This window comes from Octodon degus, unplaced genomic scaffold, assembly GCF_000260255.1.
Source record: "Octodon degus isolate 3935 unplaced genomic scaffold, OctDeg1.0 scaffold00011, whole genome shotgun sequence".
Taxonomy (NCBI): Eukaryota; Metazoa; Chordata; class Mammalia; order Rodentia; family Octodontidae; genus Octodon; species Octodon degus.
The window spans coordinates 13,591,999-13,605,237 of record NW_004524587.1 but is presented as its reverse complement, the minus strand read 5'-3'; the positions used below and the strand labels follow the sequence as shown (position 1 = coordinate 13,605,237).

At 43.7% G+C, this 13,239-nt stretch overlaps 1 protein-coding gene across 1 annotated transcript in view; it reads left to right on the top strand.

Annotated features, from left to right (window-relative positions):
* Positions 1-5,001: 5,001 nt before the first annotated feature.
* The window catches only part of Zfp90 (ZFP90 zinc finger protein), an 18,802-nt gene continuing 10,564 nt past the window's right edge, over positions 5,002-13,239 (top strand). Inside the window, exons 1-2 of the mRNA XM_004625833.3 lie at positions 5,002-5,159; positions 5,401-5,465. Coding sequence (XP_004625890.2) covers positions 5,433-5,465 — 33 coding nt within the window. The 5' untranslated portion in view covers positions 5,002-5,159; positions 5,401-5,432. The remainder of the gene's footprint in view (positions 5,160-5,400; positions 5,466-13,239) is intronic.

Here is a 13,239-nt window from a genome sequence, read left to right as displayed (position 1 = left end):
TTGTGTTGTGGGGATCGAACCACAGCAACCTGAGCCTGACTGCTTTGTTGAAGCAGCCACTTAAAGAACTGAGCTAAGGGGCAGGCCCCCTAAGGATTTTTTTTTTTTTTTTCTCGAATGCCTTCAGGGCACTTTTGGCCAGTGGGAGAGGTGTGAGGTTCGAACTCCAGCAACCTGAGGCTGACAGCTTTGTGGAAGCAGCCTCTTAAAAGGCCTGAGCTAGGGCCAGGCCCCCGCCTTCTCTTGTTTAATGATGTGTTCAACCACCACTTTAGTTTATTAAAATAATTTTGGAAACCTTTTAGACATATTTGCACCCACAATATTTGATATTATTATGAATCTGATCATGCTACGTTTTCTATCATTCATTTTCTACATGTGATTCATGTAGATTCATGTGATTCAAAATTATCACAAATTTCTTAGAATCATACATGGGAAGGTCTCTTGGAGCCTGGGCCAAAGGTGGGCTCTTTCGGACAGAATTTGTGGATTTCTGATGCCTGAGAATACTGCTAGCTAGAAACCATTCTAAATTTGCAGTGTTCAGGCCACCTAGGAACTATGAGTTAGGCTACAGATCCACAAAGGCACTAGTTTATGATTGTACATTCTCAGGAAAAATATTTGGCCTCTCTACTCATTCCCAATTTTGAAATAGCCAATTGACCTAAGAAACCCCGGCACAACTCCTCCTTGGAATGCAATTCTTACTGGAAGTGAGAAAGGTCTGTTAGTCACCCTGCTTTGATGGGACCTGGATTTCATCAGCTGGCCCCTGTACTTACAGGAGTATGAAAATCAAGCTCAAGCTTGCCCCATTTGGCAAACAACTTTGGAAGAAAGCTAGCTTTTGTGGTCTGCCTACCAGGCAAAGTTACCGATTTGGTTTTGGTTTCGGCTATTGCGTATTCCTTATTAATTTTACAGCTCATCAGTGCACCTTGAAAGATTTAAAAATGATCTTCTCTGGTATTAAGTTGCTGAGCCACATGGCCAGAAATGGAAGTGCACCTATGGGGTCCTTGGAGGAAACTCGTGGATACCTGCCTTGGGAAGTCTGGCTCCAGATGCTGGCTTTGCTTTAAGCTCCTCCAAGTGCCTCAGCGCTTCTGCATATCCAGTTAATTCCGTAGCCTCTTATTACTGAGCCCTGTACTCCCGAAGCCCCATGGGGCTAACGCCCAGTTATTTTTCAGTATATCCACTTACTGTCAAATAATGGAAATTCAGGCTGCCCACCTTACAGTCCGTGGTGTTTCCTGGTTTCTGTTTTCTTTGCTTGGGGAGGCCTTGGGGTAATTTTTAAAATCTTCTCCCCTGGGTACTCTCACTATCTGATTGCTTCTGTCTCACACATTCCTCTGGGAGTGGGAGTGGCACACGACATTCCATACTAGGTGAATGACTTGCTAGTCTTAGAAATTCTGCCTCTTCTTTCCCATCCCAGGCTCCTTAGATAGCCCGCGAAAGAAGAGCAGCACTGGAACTATGCTTAACAGCAGCAGGGCAGATTCAGCATCCAGCCTCCCTCTATAAGACTTGAGGTACATTATGGCTCTGTCTAGAGGTCCTCCCAAAGCCTCTTGTGGTCATGAGTGGGGCTTTTTCAGAGGTGGCTGGATCTGGAGTGTGTGACGCTGGAATTGATTCCTGGTGCAATGCTAGGCTCAAGGGCCCTGGGATTAAGGGTGTGAGCACTACCTAGCCTAAGCAGCCTAGATAAGATAAAAGAGGCAGACAGATGCTACTAAGAACTCTTGTTGCTTTTTGCAGTCTTCTGCTGGCCATGAACTTGATTCTCTGTGTTGTCACTCTGCCAAGCCACCCTGCCTTGGAGTCAGTTGATGATGGCCTGCAACCTCTCACCCTGTGAGCCTGTGAGCCAAATAAATCTTTCCTCCTTTGAGTATTCAGTATTTTGTCTCAGCGATGAAAGATAAGCAACTAAGACAAGAGGTTTATGTTTTTCTCTCTCTTTAGAATGAAGAACTTAATTTTCCATTCTGAGTGCTGGTCACCAATTCCAGGATAACACAAAAAGTTCCTCTTACTGCCTCTTAGTAATAAGTGATTCCATGCTGCTTTGCTAATTCAACAGTTCCTGTCACTCAAAGTAAAATTCACACTGCTTTTTATGACCCCCCCCCCAATCAGGTGCTATCCAGTCTACCTACCCTTTTCTTTTTCCCATAATTTTATTGAGAGACAAATAGCAATGAGACAGTTTCAAATCAAATTGGTATGACAGTTTCAAAAATGTACAAGTTGCAGACATGGTATCCTATTTACAAACACTATTACAACAAATCCCTCTTCATTAAGAGAATGTAACTATATTTATCTATCCTAACCATTTTGAATACACAGGTACAAAATGGACATTCATCTGTATCCCCTTTTTTGTTTAGTTCCATCATTTGAATATTATAGGTATGTTAACTCAGCAAAATATTCTAAAAGAGTCCAGTAGTCCATAATAGTATTGGGTCTTCCTGTTGACTGGCAGTGTCAGAAACTGTTGACCTGAGTCCCCTACAGCTCAACATAACAGCATGGCTTTACTTCTTAAACTTCATTTTTATACTTTAATGCTGGATGGTTAAGACCAAGGTAAAGCAAGACCTATGCAACAAGAGTTGTAGCTTTTGGATCTGATAAGGTCAGTCAAATCCCCTCAGGATTTTTCCTGAGATCCTATACCTGAGATTGTAGATCCTTTGCCCTATCTTTCTTTTTTTTTTTTTTTAATTATTTATTTATTTTTATTTATTACATTTATTTATTGTGTGTGTGTGGCCAGCTCAGCCCACCAGGGGGCGGGGCTGGCTGGCATGTGGTGCTGGGGGATCGAACCGCGGTCCCTGTGCTTTGCCAAGCTTGTTTCAAGTAGGTGCTTTAGACCACTGAGCCATCTCTCCAGCCCCTTTGCCCTATCTTTCTTAATTTTCTTCCGTTCTCTCTCTCCTTTTTCCTCATGTTGCTATTAGGCATTGCAGCAGGGATCTAGAAACTGGACCTGCAGAGGCCCAATGGGTAACTGAAGGCACAATAAAGCTTGACATCTCTAAATTCACTTTATATCTGTCTCCTTTATTACCTTAAAACTTTGGGTCAGATCCCTTTTCAGCTGTGCATGTAGGCACATTAATCATTTGAATCATGTCTATCTAAAAAACTACTTATGCAAGGTTTATCAACCCCAAATTCTCCTAGCCTATTGCATCCTCCCTTAAAGACTTAAGATTTTAAGAATAAAGTAATTTTCAGTATTTGGAAGGACATCCAAGAGACAGCTTTTACAATATCCTATTATTTATTTATTTATTTATTTATTTAGATAGTGTCTCACTTTTAATTCAGTCTGGCTTTGAATCCAAGGCAATCCTCCTGCCTCAGTCTCTTGAGTGCTGGGATTACAGCCATGTGCCACCATGCCTGGCTTAATGTCTAGTTTTAGATCCCTTGCAGGAATGTCTCAAAGTCACCAGTCCTTATCCAAAGCCTGTATTCATTCTGAATTTCAGGAAAAGCAGAACCTTGCAAGCCATCCATTGCTAAGCCCTACTACCCATCCACCCAGGCTGATGCTGTCATTTCAAAGAAACACTCCTGAGATAGTGACTGACCAGGCAACAGCCTGACTAGGATCGCCCATGTTGCCAGGGATGTAACCCCCAAACTTTGCCTTTGTTCTTCTTTTCTATAAAACCCCAAGGTTTCTGTCAGCCCCTAAAAGACAGATCTTGAACATTTTTATATGTCCTCTTGGCATGGACTGTCCTTCACAACTGCTCCTGATTGGTGTTTTGGAAACTACATTCCCTAGCCTTTTTTTTTTTTTTAACCAAGAATCAAACTCGAGACCTTGTGCTTGCCAGGTAGGCATTTATGCTGCTGAGCTATTTCCCTGGTCCCCTAGTCTTTTTTGAGACAAGATCTTGCTAAAGTCCAAGTTATCAAATGTACAATCTTATTGCCTCAGCTTCTCCAGTAGCTGGGATTACAAACATGCCACAACAGAAGCAGAAGTCATTACTTCTTAATATCAACATCCTTCATAAAGCAATGCAACACCAGGTACTTTCATTTGCAATCATTTTCCACCTTGTCAGTGTGTGATGCTCTAAGGTTAAGAATTCAAGACTGAGGCCTCGCCTGGTGGCACATGCTTGTAATCCCAGCACTCTGGGAGGCCAAGACAGGAAAATTGCAAGTCTGAGCCTAGCCTGATTTAGCAAGTCCTTGTCTCTCACTTCCTTTCCTTCCTCCACATCCTCCAAGGTTAGGAAATTTAGATTGACTTTTGTGATCTAAAAATCTGATAGTTATATCTAAAAGTTCATCTATCTTTGCTTTGACATTTTCTGTCTATTTATGGCTTATTCCAACCACCAAATCCTGAGCAATGGGATACCAAGAAATGAAATAACATGGCAGTAGCAATTTGGTTTGGTCACTGCTTCGATCACATACTTTCGTTTCTTTTTTCTCTCCATTAAAATTAAGTATTTCATGGAGTATCATGGCTATACTAAATGTAGTTCAGGGAGTTTCAAGAAAGTCCAAAGCTTTGGTTATGACCCATGGGTGGCCTTACTTCCTGTCTTATTCTTGCAGCTAAAGGCAGGACCCGCAATTATCTTGTTGCTATGTTTACGTTTTGTCGTCAGCCTTTGTCCACGGGCGCCTTCGTCAACCCATATTCGTATCCCACTACGAGCAACATGACCTTAACATGCAGAAGGTGCTCAGTCATTAAACCGACAGACAACTATTTAAACTATATGGGAAAAATAAATAAATAAACTACAACCGGTCTTCCTCAACACTCATCGTGGCGTGCTACACAGCGCCCCTAGAGGCTGTTTTTATAGGGCTTGAGCGCGAGGGATTCTGGGTAGTGTGGTTCGCGAGCGCGGCGTGGTTTGGGAGGCGCTGGCGTGAGGCTCCGCGCGCGCAGGCGCACTTCTGGGTTTGCCCCTCCGCTGCGGCCATTGTCCACCCCCCGTTGCGGCGGATACCGCTTTTGGGCATCTGGCATCTTCTCTCTTCTGAAAAGAACCAGAGAGAGGAAGTCTGCAGCCAGGACGGGAGGGGCCAGCCCGAGGCCCTGGGTGGGCTCGAGGTCGCCAATCCGGAGCCGCCGGGAAGCGGTGATTCCACAGTGCCCGGGTCGGGCGGCACCTCGCGGGTTTGGGGGCCTCGCCCAGCGCTTGCGGATGGGACTGGGCGTGGCCGGAGGGGACCGTCCCCTACACTCTGGAGGCTCGCCTCTGGGCGTGCGGGAGCGGCGGCCAGGGGCGGGGCCTGCGCTCCGCGTCCTCCAGCAGCACGGTGGCCGAGGGGGGCGGCTGTCGTGGGCAGCCCAGTGAGCACCCTCTTGTTTCTCCGCAGTCCCTGTCCCGGAGCCTCCCCGCGAGACAGGAATGACCCTCAGGCCGCCCCCCGCCGCGCCCCAGGTGAGCCGCGCGTTTGGATCCGGCTGAAGCCCCGGGACCTGTTGGGGACAGTTATTGTTCTATTAGAGATATCCGGTCTTGACTCGTTTGCTCCCTCGGAGGCTCCGAACCACGTGAAAGCCCAGCATGCCCCGAGCTGGGCGGTGCGGGATTCCTAGCGGAGGTGGTAGGCACATGTGCGGGTAGACCACACAGAGCAGCGTGTTCGTGGGAGAGGAGCTAAGGCTGGATGCGTTGGAAGTGTCAGTGCTGAGTGCAGTGGGGGGCTCCTTCTTTGAACTCCTGTCACTGAGGAGTGGAGAGGGTGGGGTGACAAGGTAGAAGTTGTAGAGGGAAAAGTGAATGCCCATCGGTGAGTGTGGAGGGGAGTCCCAGCTTCGGGGGGACAGCCGTGGAGAGACCTTAGGATTCAGAAGAAGTTTGGTCAGAATAGGGTTAGGCGGGGCTGGCAGTAGGCTTTCTGGGCGATGGGCAAGGATAACAGATAAAGAAACCAGGACTGACCTGCCCCAAGCTTTTCATGTCCTTTTCTGCTGGGTTTGTTGTTTTTGTCTTTATACTGGGGACTGTACCCACAGCTTTCACACCAAGCTACATACCCAGCTCTTTATTTTGAGACAGGGTCTCACCAAGTTTGCCCCGTGGGACCTGAACTTATGATCCTCCTGCCTCAGCCTCCTACTCCTTTTTTGCTTTAACAAATACATACAAGTGTATAGCTCTAGAAGTCCAGACTTCATTTTGGGTTGATTTGTGTCTATTTTTTGTGGTACAGGGGACATTTTTATACAGATACTGCAACTCTGACATAGTCCATTGATGTACACGAAGTATGTCATTGAAAATATAAAATCTAGATGGCATTTGGATCTTTTAATCCATACTCTCTTTAGAATTAAGGAAAAATTGGGCCCGGGGAGGTACCTCAGCAGTCTAAGTGCCTGGGAAGCACAAGGACCTGGGTTCGATCCCTGGCACCACATACCATGTTGCCGTGCCTGGCATGGTGAGGCACACCTGTAATCCCAGCGCTGGGGAGGCTGAGACAGGAGCATCACTACGAGCCCGAGCTGTGTAGCGAGACCTTGTACCAAATAAATAAAATATAAGATTTTTTAAAATTAAGGAAAAATTACAAGTCACAGCGGGCCAGTGAGATACCTCAGCCATCAAAAGTGCCTGCTTAGGCAAGCCTAGGCAGGCACAGGGAATAGTGGTTCGATCCTCAGTACCACATGCTGTGCCAATTCCACCCTCAGGGTGGGATGAGCTGGCCAAAACAACAACAAATTAAAAGTCACAGTTACTAGGTGTGTGATACAGTTGACATCAATCCCAATAAAATACCAGTAATATTAAAAGCAGCAATAAATTAAGCATACACAATATATAATACATATATCTTGAAAAAAATGTTTTTATGTATTTGGTACAGGGACTAACTATGCAGCTTGCACTGATAGTGATCTTCCTGTTTGCAGCCTCCCTAGCACTGGGATTACAGGTGGTCTAGGTGGCCTGCTCAGGGTGCCTGGGGGTAGGGCTATCACGGCATGTGGTGCAGGGGATTGAACCCCAGTCCCTGCGCTTGTCTAAACATGTGCTTAGTCCACTGAGCTGTCTTTTTTTTTTTTTTTTTAATGTATCAGGTATTTAATTAGGTTCTTAGTAAGAAATTTAGAACACCAATTTATGAGGATAAATTCCATTTGTCAGAGCAAAAACGGATCGCAGGTAGCCCTGGAGCTGAGGAACACCTTTGATTTTTGCCAAAATCTGTGAGCACCACTTTCTGATCCACCTTGCGCTGCTCTGAAATCTGGTATCTCTCTTTCTCCGTGTCGAAGATCTCGCCCTCCTGGTGTCTGGGCTTTTGCAGCTGCTTCTTCTTGAAGTAAGCATCAGTGAGGTGTTTGGGGATTTTTACTTTGCTGATGTCAATTTTTGTAGAGGTGGCAATGACAGATTTCTGGTGTGTTCTTCGTAGAGGAACATGATTAAGGCTCAGAGTCCCAGTCACAAATAGCAAGCCACTCTCCAACTGCTTCAGGAACACCACTCTCTTGCCTCTGTGACGCCCAGTGAGGATGATCAAGATGGAGCCAGGAAGGATGCTAGCTCGAAGTTTCCTCACACGCTGGCTGAAGGGTTTCTTGCCATGGCTTAAGAGCTTTCGGGGCACATCTTCAGTAGGGTAGTATCTAGGCATTTTTCGAAGCTTCAGCCCCCGGCTACCTCCATTCTTGTCCCCACCGACCGGTTTTGTGATCATAGCAAAAACTTACTCCTTTTTCTTCTCAACCTTTGACTTAGCAGCTGTGTACTTTCTATTGTACAAAGCCTTTCTGGAATACATAGCGGATTGGGAGTATCTACCAATTCCTCTAACCAGGACAGGATTTCGGCTGCAGTGGGGCTGCCCCTTCTTGGACTTTTTTGCCTTCTTCACCTTAACGTTTTTACCAGTACCACTGGCAGAAGCCTTCTGGGCTTCAGGTTTCTCCTCTTTAGTGTCTGGCTTCTCAGTTTTTTCACCCGCCATCTTGCAAGATGGGAAAGAGCCACTGAGCTGTTTTGATGGCCCTTAATTATTTGTTTTATAGGAATGAGCCTTAAGGAATAAAGCAAGGTTGGTTTGTAGAGGCAGAGCAAATTACTGTCATGGTCACCTTTACACACAGTGTTCCCTCAGAAGGCTGTGAGAGTTGGGATGACTTAATGCCTCATTTGGAGAAATGGTCATTTTAGGAGGATAGTTGTCTTTTTTAGTCGCAAAAGTGGATGTGTTTTGAGCAGTGAATTTTAGGGATCGCATTGAACTTCACGTTTGCAGCCTTGTTTCATAAGTACTCTGACTCAGTTATGTTGCCCTGGAATTATTTGATGGTTCCCTTATCTAACACAAACTGCAGGTATCCATCAGAGATGAATGACAGAACAGAACACTGGCCCTACAGTGGGACTTTTTAGGTCAGAATTTCCCTTTGTCACTAGTTCCCTTCTCTAGGCATGGTCTTCAGGGTAATGCAAAACTGAGTAATGAGTCACTTGACTGCTACTGGCTGACAGGCATTAGGGATGAACAGCCCAGGCAGAAGGATTAGAGAGTTTGCTCAGAGTTCAGAGAGGGGGCAAAAAAGCTGTTTGTGGGAAGGAATCAGTCCTTTGAATAAGCACAGAGTCTAAGCAATGAAAATGAAGGGGTTAGCAATAGAGCTGACTGAACTATCAGGACAGTTGAAAGACAAGATGTGGGAACATATTCAAGAAATGTTCTCTGTGACAGCAGGTGGTATGGGTTACTGATAATAGAAAGGAGTTTGGATTTCTTTGATTCGTTCATTCATTCATTCATTCATTCAAGAGACAAGTCATTGAACCCTTATGTCACATAATTGTCTAGGCACCTGGGGAACTTTAGTGAACAAAATTCCTAAGTGTTCTTATGGCATTTCTAGAAATGAGAGAGAAAATTCAATATGTGTGTTTTACAGTATGTTTTACAAGAGTGTAGTTTTAAATAGAATGGTCAGGGCACTGAAGCCTTATCCCCACTGAGATGGTGACCTCTGAGCAGACCTAAAAGGTGCTGAAGGAGTCACAGATGCAGCTGTCTGGGGAAGAACATGGTGGAAAGAGGGAACAGACTCAGTATGTCTGGTACATTCAAGGAGCAGCTTGAACTGATAATTTTAGGCAGGAAATTAGTGTAACTTTTGGTTAGATATAAAGATTACCATACATGATGAAACACAGGGAACTGTTAGGAAGTTGGAGCTTTCTTAGAAGTTTTGATGAGTAGGACCTTGCCCCCAAATGTAGTTAAAATATCCTTTCACAAGAATGGTTGCCTTTTTTAGTGGTGAAAGCAGATGTGTGTTTTGAGCAGTAAATTTTAGGGACCATGTTAAACTTCACATTTACAGCCTTGTTTCCTAAGTGCTCTGCAGTGGTTCTGCCTGAAGAAGAGAAAGTGGAAGAAGTGGAATGTGCTCTTAGTCATTGGCATCATAGGGATCGTTGGCACCTGCATCTGTGTAAACACAGCATTCTTGTTCACGTTTTCCCATTATGTATGTACTGCAGTTTTAGTTACAGAGGAGAAAGGTAGCTCTCATGAAGATCAGGTTTTGCGATATTTTACCTTGATAGGGAAGATACGCAGAGGGACCAAAGTCTGGCCTCTGTTGACTTCAGATCCTAAGAGCTCTGTAGTTAGATCATAATGAAAAACAAACCCAGTAAAACTTGGCTCAGGTCATCCACCTTGAGACATAATGCTTCTGGGTCGGGGCTGGGGAGATGGCTCAGTAAAATAAGTGCTTGCCTGGCAAGCAAAAGGGCCTGAGTTCAATCCCTGGTTCTGCCAAAAAAAAAAGACTCAAAACCTCATGGGCCTGCCATTAGCTCAGGTGTTTCAGGCTCAGTATGCTTTGGTTCAATTCCCTCATCCTCAAGCCAAACCAGACCTGCCCTGATGGCATCCTGTGCCACCCTCACCCCAAAAAATAATGCTTCTGGGTCACCAGGGGAGAGCAAGCCTCTTGCTAAATCAGGTCAGGGCACTTGTGACCAAGGACACGAGAGCTCCCTCCTCCAGAGGTCCTCCTTCCCAGCCTTCTGAGCTGACTAGAGCTGGTGTGTGAGCCTCACTCAGGTGCATCTTCCCTACAGTGAGGTCGCAGGCCCTTCTCCACTCCCAGAGTCCGTGACAGTGCTGTTTTCACATCCTGTGTGGTGGCATGCTTACCAACTTGTCTCTGTACCAGGCTGTGAGTGCCTCTAGGGCAGGGCTGTCCAACTCCTTTTTCCCTTGTTCCAGAGTAAACATGAGGTGAGAATGGATTATATGAGGGGATATTCAAAACAACTTGACCCCTGGCAGCACTTCTACATTTTGTGTTCCTCATGTAGCAGAAAGTATATTTTCCAGTTGCAGTGACCCTAATTTTGTGGTACAGTTATAGCATGAGGCAATGTTCCTTGCACTGAACAGCTTTTAAATTTTTGTCCTTAAAAATGGTATTATCCAAACCTGTTACATTGAGGCTGATTTCAAAAATAAGAGTCTTTCCCTGACTTTTCTGTGTTGTATTGCTTTCACTTTATTAAAATAGACTTTATTATGAGTATATATACATATATATGTATATATGAAAATAGACATTTTCCCCTCTTTTTTTCCTTTAAATTAATTTTTTAGAAAGACTTCTTTCCTTACACTTGGGAAGTTGAATCAGATCTTTGTACATGCCAGGCAAGTGCTCTGCTACTATATTCACAGTCCTTTTTATTTTGAAACATCTGAGTTGTTTAGGTTAGCTTCAAGTGTGTGATCCTCTTGCCTCAGCCTCCCAAGCAGCTGAGACTACAGGCTTGGACCACGTACCATCTTATAGATTTTTTTTAACTTATTTTTTTGGCTTCAATATCTGTTTTTAAATTTTTTTAAACTAATTTTATTTATTTATTTTTTGATGGAACTAGGGATTGAACTCTGGCCCTTGCGCTTGCCAGGGAAGCGCTTATTCCACTGAGCCATCTCCCAGGTCCCACTTGTTTTTAAATTTTAAACAATTGTGGTAAAATACACATAACATAAAATTTACAATCTTAACTCTGTGTGTGTGTGTGTGTGTGTGTGTGTGTGTGTGTGTGTGTTTTACTGGGGATTGAACCCAGGCTCTTATCATTGGCCCTAGCCTTGGCCTATTTTATTTTGAAACAGAGTCTCCACATCATTCTGGCTAGGCTCAAACCCCCAGTCTCCCAGAGTACTAGGATTACAGGCATGTGCTACCATGCCTGGCTAACTCATAATTTTTTTTAGCTTCAAAACTACTCCTTGTTTTCCCACAGCAAGAACTCCCCACCATTTACTTACCAGATACTTTCGGGAGTGCCTGCTGTGTGTTAGGCAGTGGTTCTTTATATTCTTCTTGGGTTTTTTAAAGTATTTTTTTAAGAGAATAAAAATAATTTTAAAAAATTAGAAACAATATAGAATTTCACTAAACAAGATAATAGGAATTCAACAGTGGTTGTTATATTGCATTTGTTGTCATCAAATTAGTTGTTCAGATTATAGATACAAGCATGCAAAATTAGTCAAAAAAGTTTTTTAAAAAAGTAAGCATTAGCTATTCCTTTCAGTAGACCAGTAGAAGTCAACAGTGAGTTATCCAAGCTAGCCTGTGTATATACATATATATTTTTCCCCTTCTTTCTGTTCTCCTTTCCCTCATCCCCTTTGTTCCTTCCCTTTGAGCAGTTTCTTTCCCTTTCACAGTATCTATTGTACCTTTCAGATTTTATTTACTTTTTCAGAGTCTTACACTAGGGAGACAATACAATGTTTACACATGCAGGTCTGACATGTCACATTTGAGTATGGTCTCTAGTTGCATCCATTTACCTATAAAAGCCTCAAGTTTATCTTTTTTATAGCTGAATAGTACTCTATTGTATAAAAATACCACATCTTTTTTATCCATTCTTCAGTTGATGGGTGCTTGGATTGTTTCCATGGTTTCATTGTGACAAATTGCATTGCTATAAACGTTGGGTGCACAGGGCCGGTGAGATAGTTTAGTGGACTAAGCACCTGCTTAGACATGCATAGGGATGAGGTTCTGTCCCAGTGCCGCATGCCGCATTGGCCCATTCCCTAGGCGTGCTGAGCCTGTGATAGAGTCTGGGCTAGGAGGCACACGCCTGTAATCCCAGTGCTGGGGAGGCTGAAAATAGAAGGATCACTATGAGTCCGAGCTGCATAGTGAGACATATTAGATATTTTCGGTTCTTCTGGAAAAATAGCCAGAGGGCAATAGCTAGGTTAAATGGAGCCTCTAGTCATGTTTTTTGAGGAATTTCCATACTGATTTCCATGGTGATTGTACCAGTCTGCACTCCCATCAACAGTGGAGAAGTGTTCCTTTTTCCCCACAACCCCACCAGCATTTGGGTTGATTCCTTGATGATAGCCATTCTTTCTGGGGTGAGATAAAATCTCAGTTTTTTAATTTACATTTCTCAAATAACCAACGATGTTGAGCATTTTTTTCATACATTTGTTTGCCATTTGTATTTCTTCGTCTGAAAAGTGTGTTCATTTTAGATGCCCTTTTTTTATGAGCAGAATATATTTATTGAGGGAAAGAAAGCTCTTGTCCAAGAGAGGGACAGGAGGGGCCCCCTAAGTGGATTGTCCCCAGATGCCCATTTTTTGATTGAGTCTTTAAATTTAGGGGGCACAATATTTAAAAAATTACATGTTCTAGATAGAAGTCCTTTGTCTGAGGGACAGTTGGCTAAAATTTTTCCCAATTCTTGGGTTTTCTTTTTATTCTGTAATTTACAAAGTAAATCATAATTTTCTTTGTAATTTCTCTTTGGTGATTTCTTTTGACCTGCAAAACTTTTCAGTAGGATGAGATCCTAGTTGTTGATTCTTTGAAGTATTTCCTGTACAGTTTGGTTTTTGTTCATGAACTCTCTGACTACCCCTATGTCTTCAAGATTTCCATATACTTTCTCCTCTAGTAGAATTAGTATTTCTGTTTTAATATTTAGATCTTTGGTCCATTTTGATTTTAGTTTGCTGTATGGTGATAGACTTATTTTAGTCTTCAGCATGTGCAGAGCCAGTTTTTCCAGAGGCTGTTCTTTCTTCCAGTGATCCTGTTTGACCCCTTTGTCAAAGGTAAAGTGGCTGAGTCTGTTTGTAGTTGTGTCTGCATCTTCTAATCTGTTCCATTGATCCTCAGGTCATTTT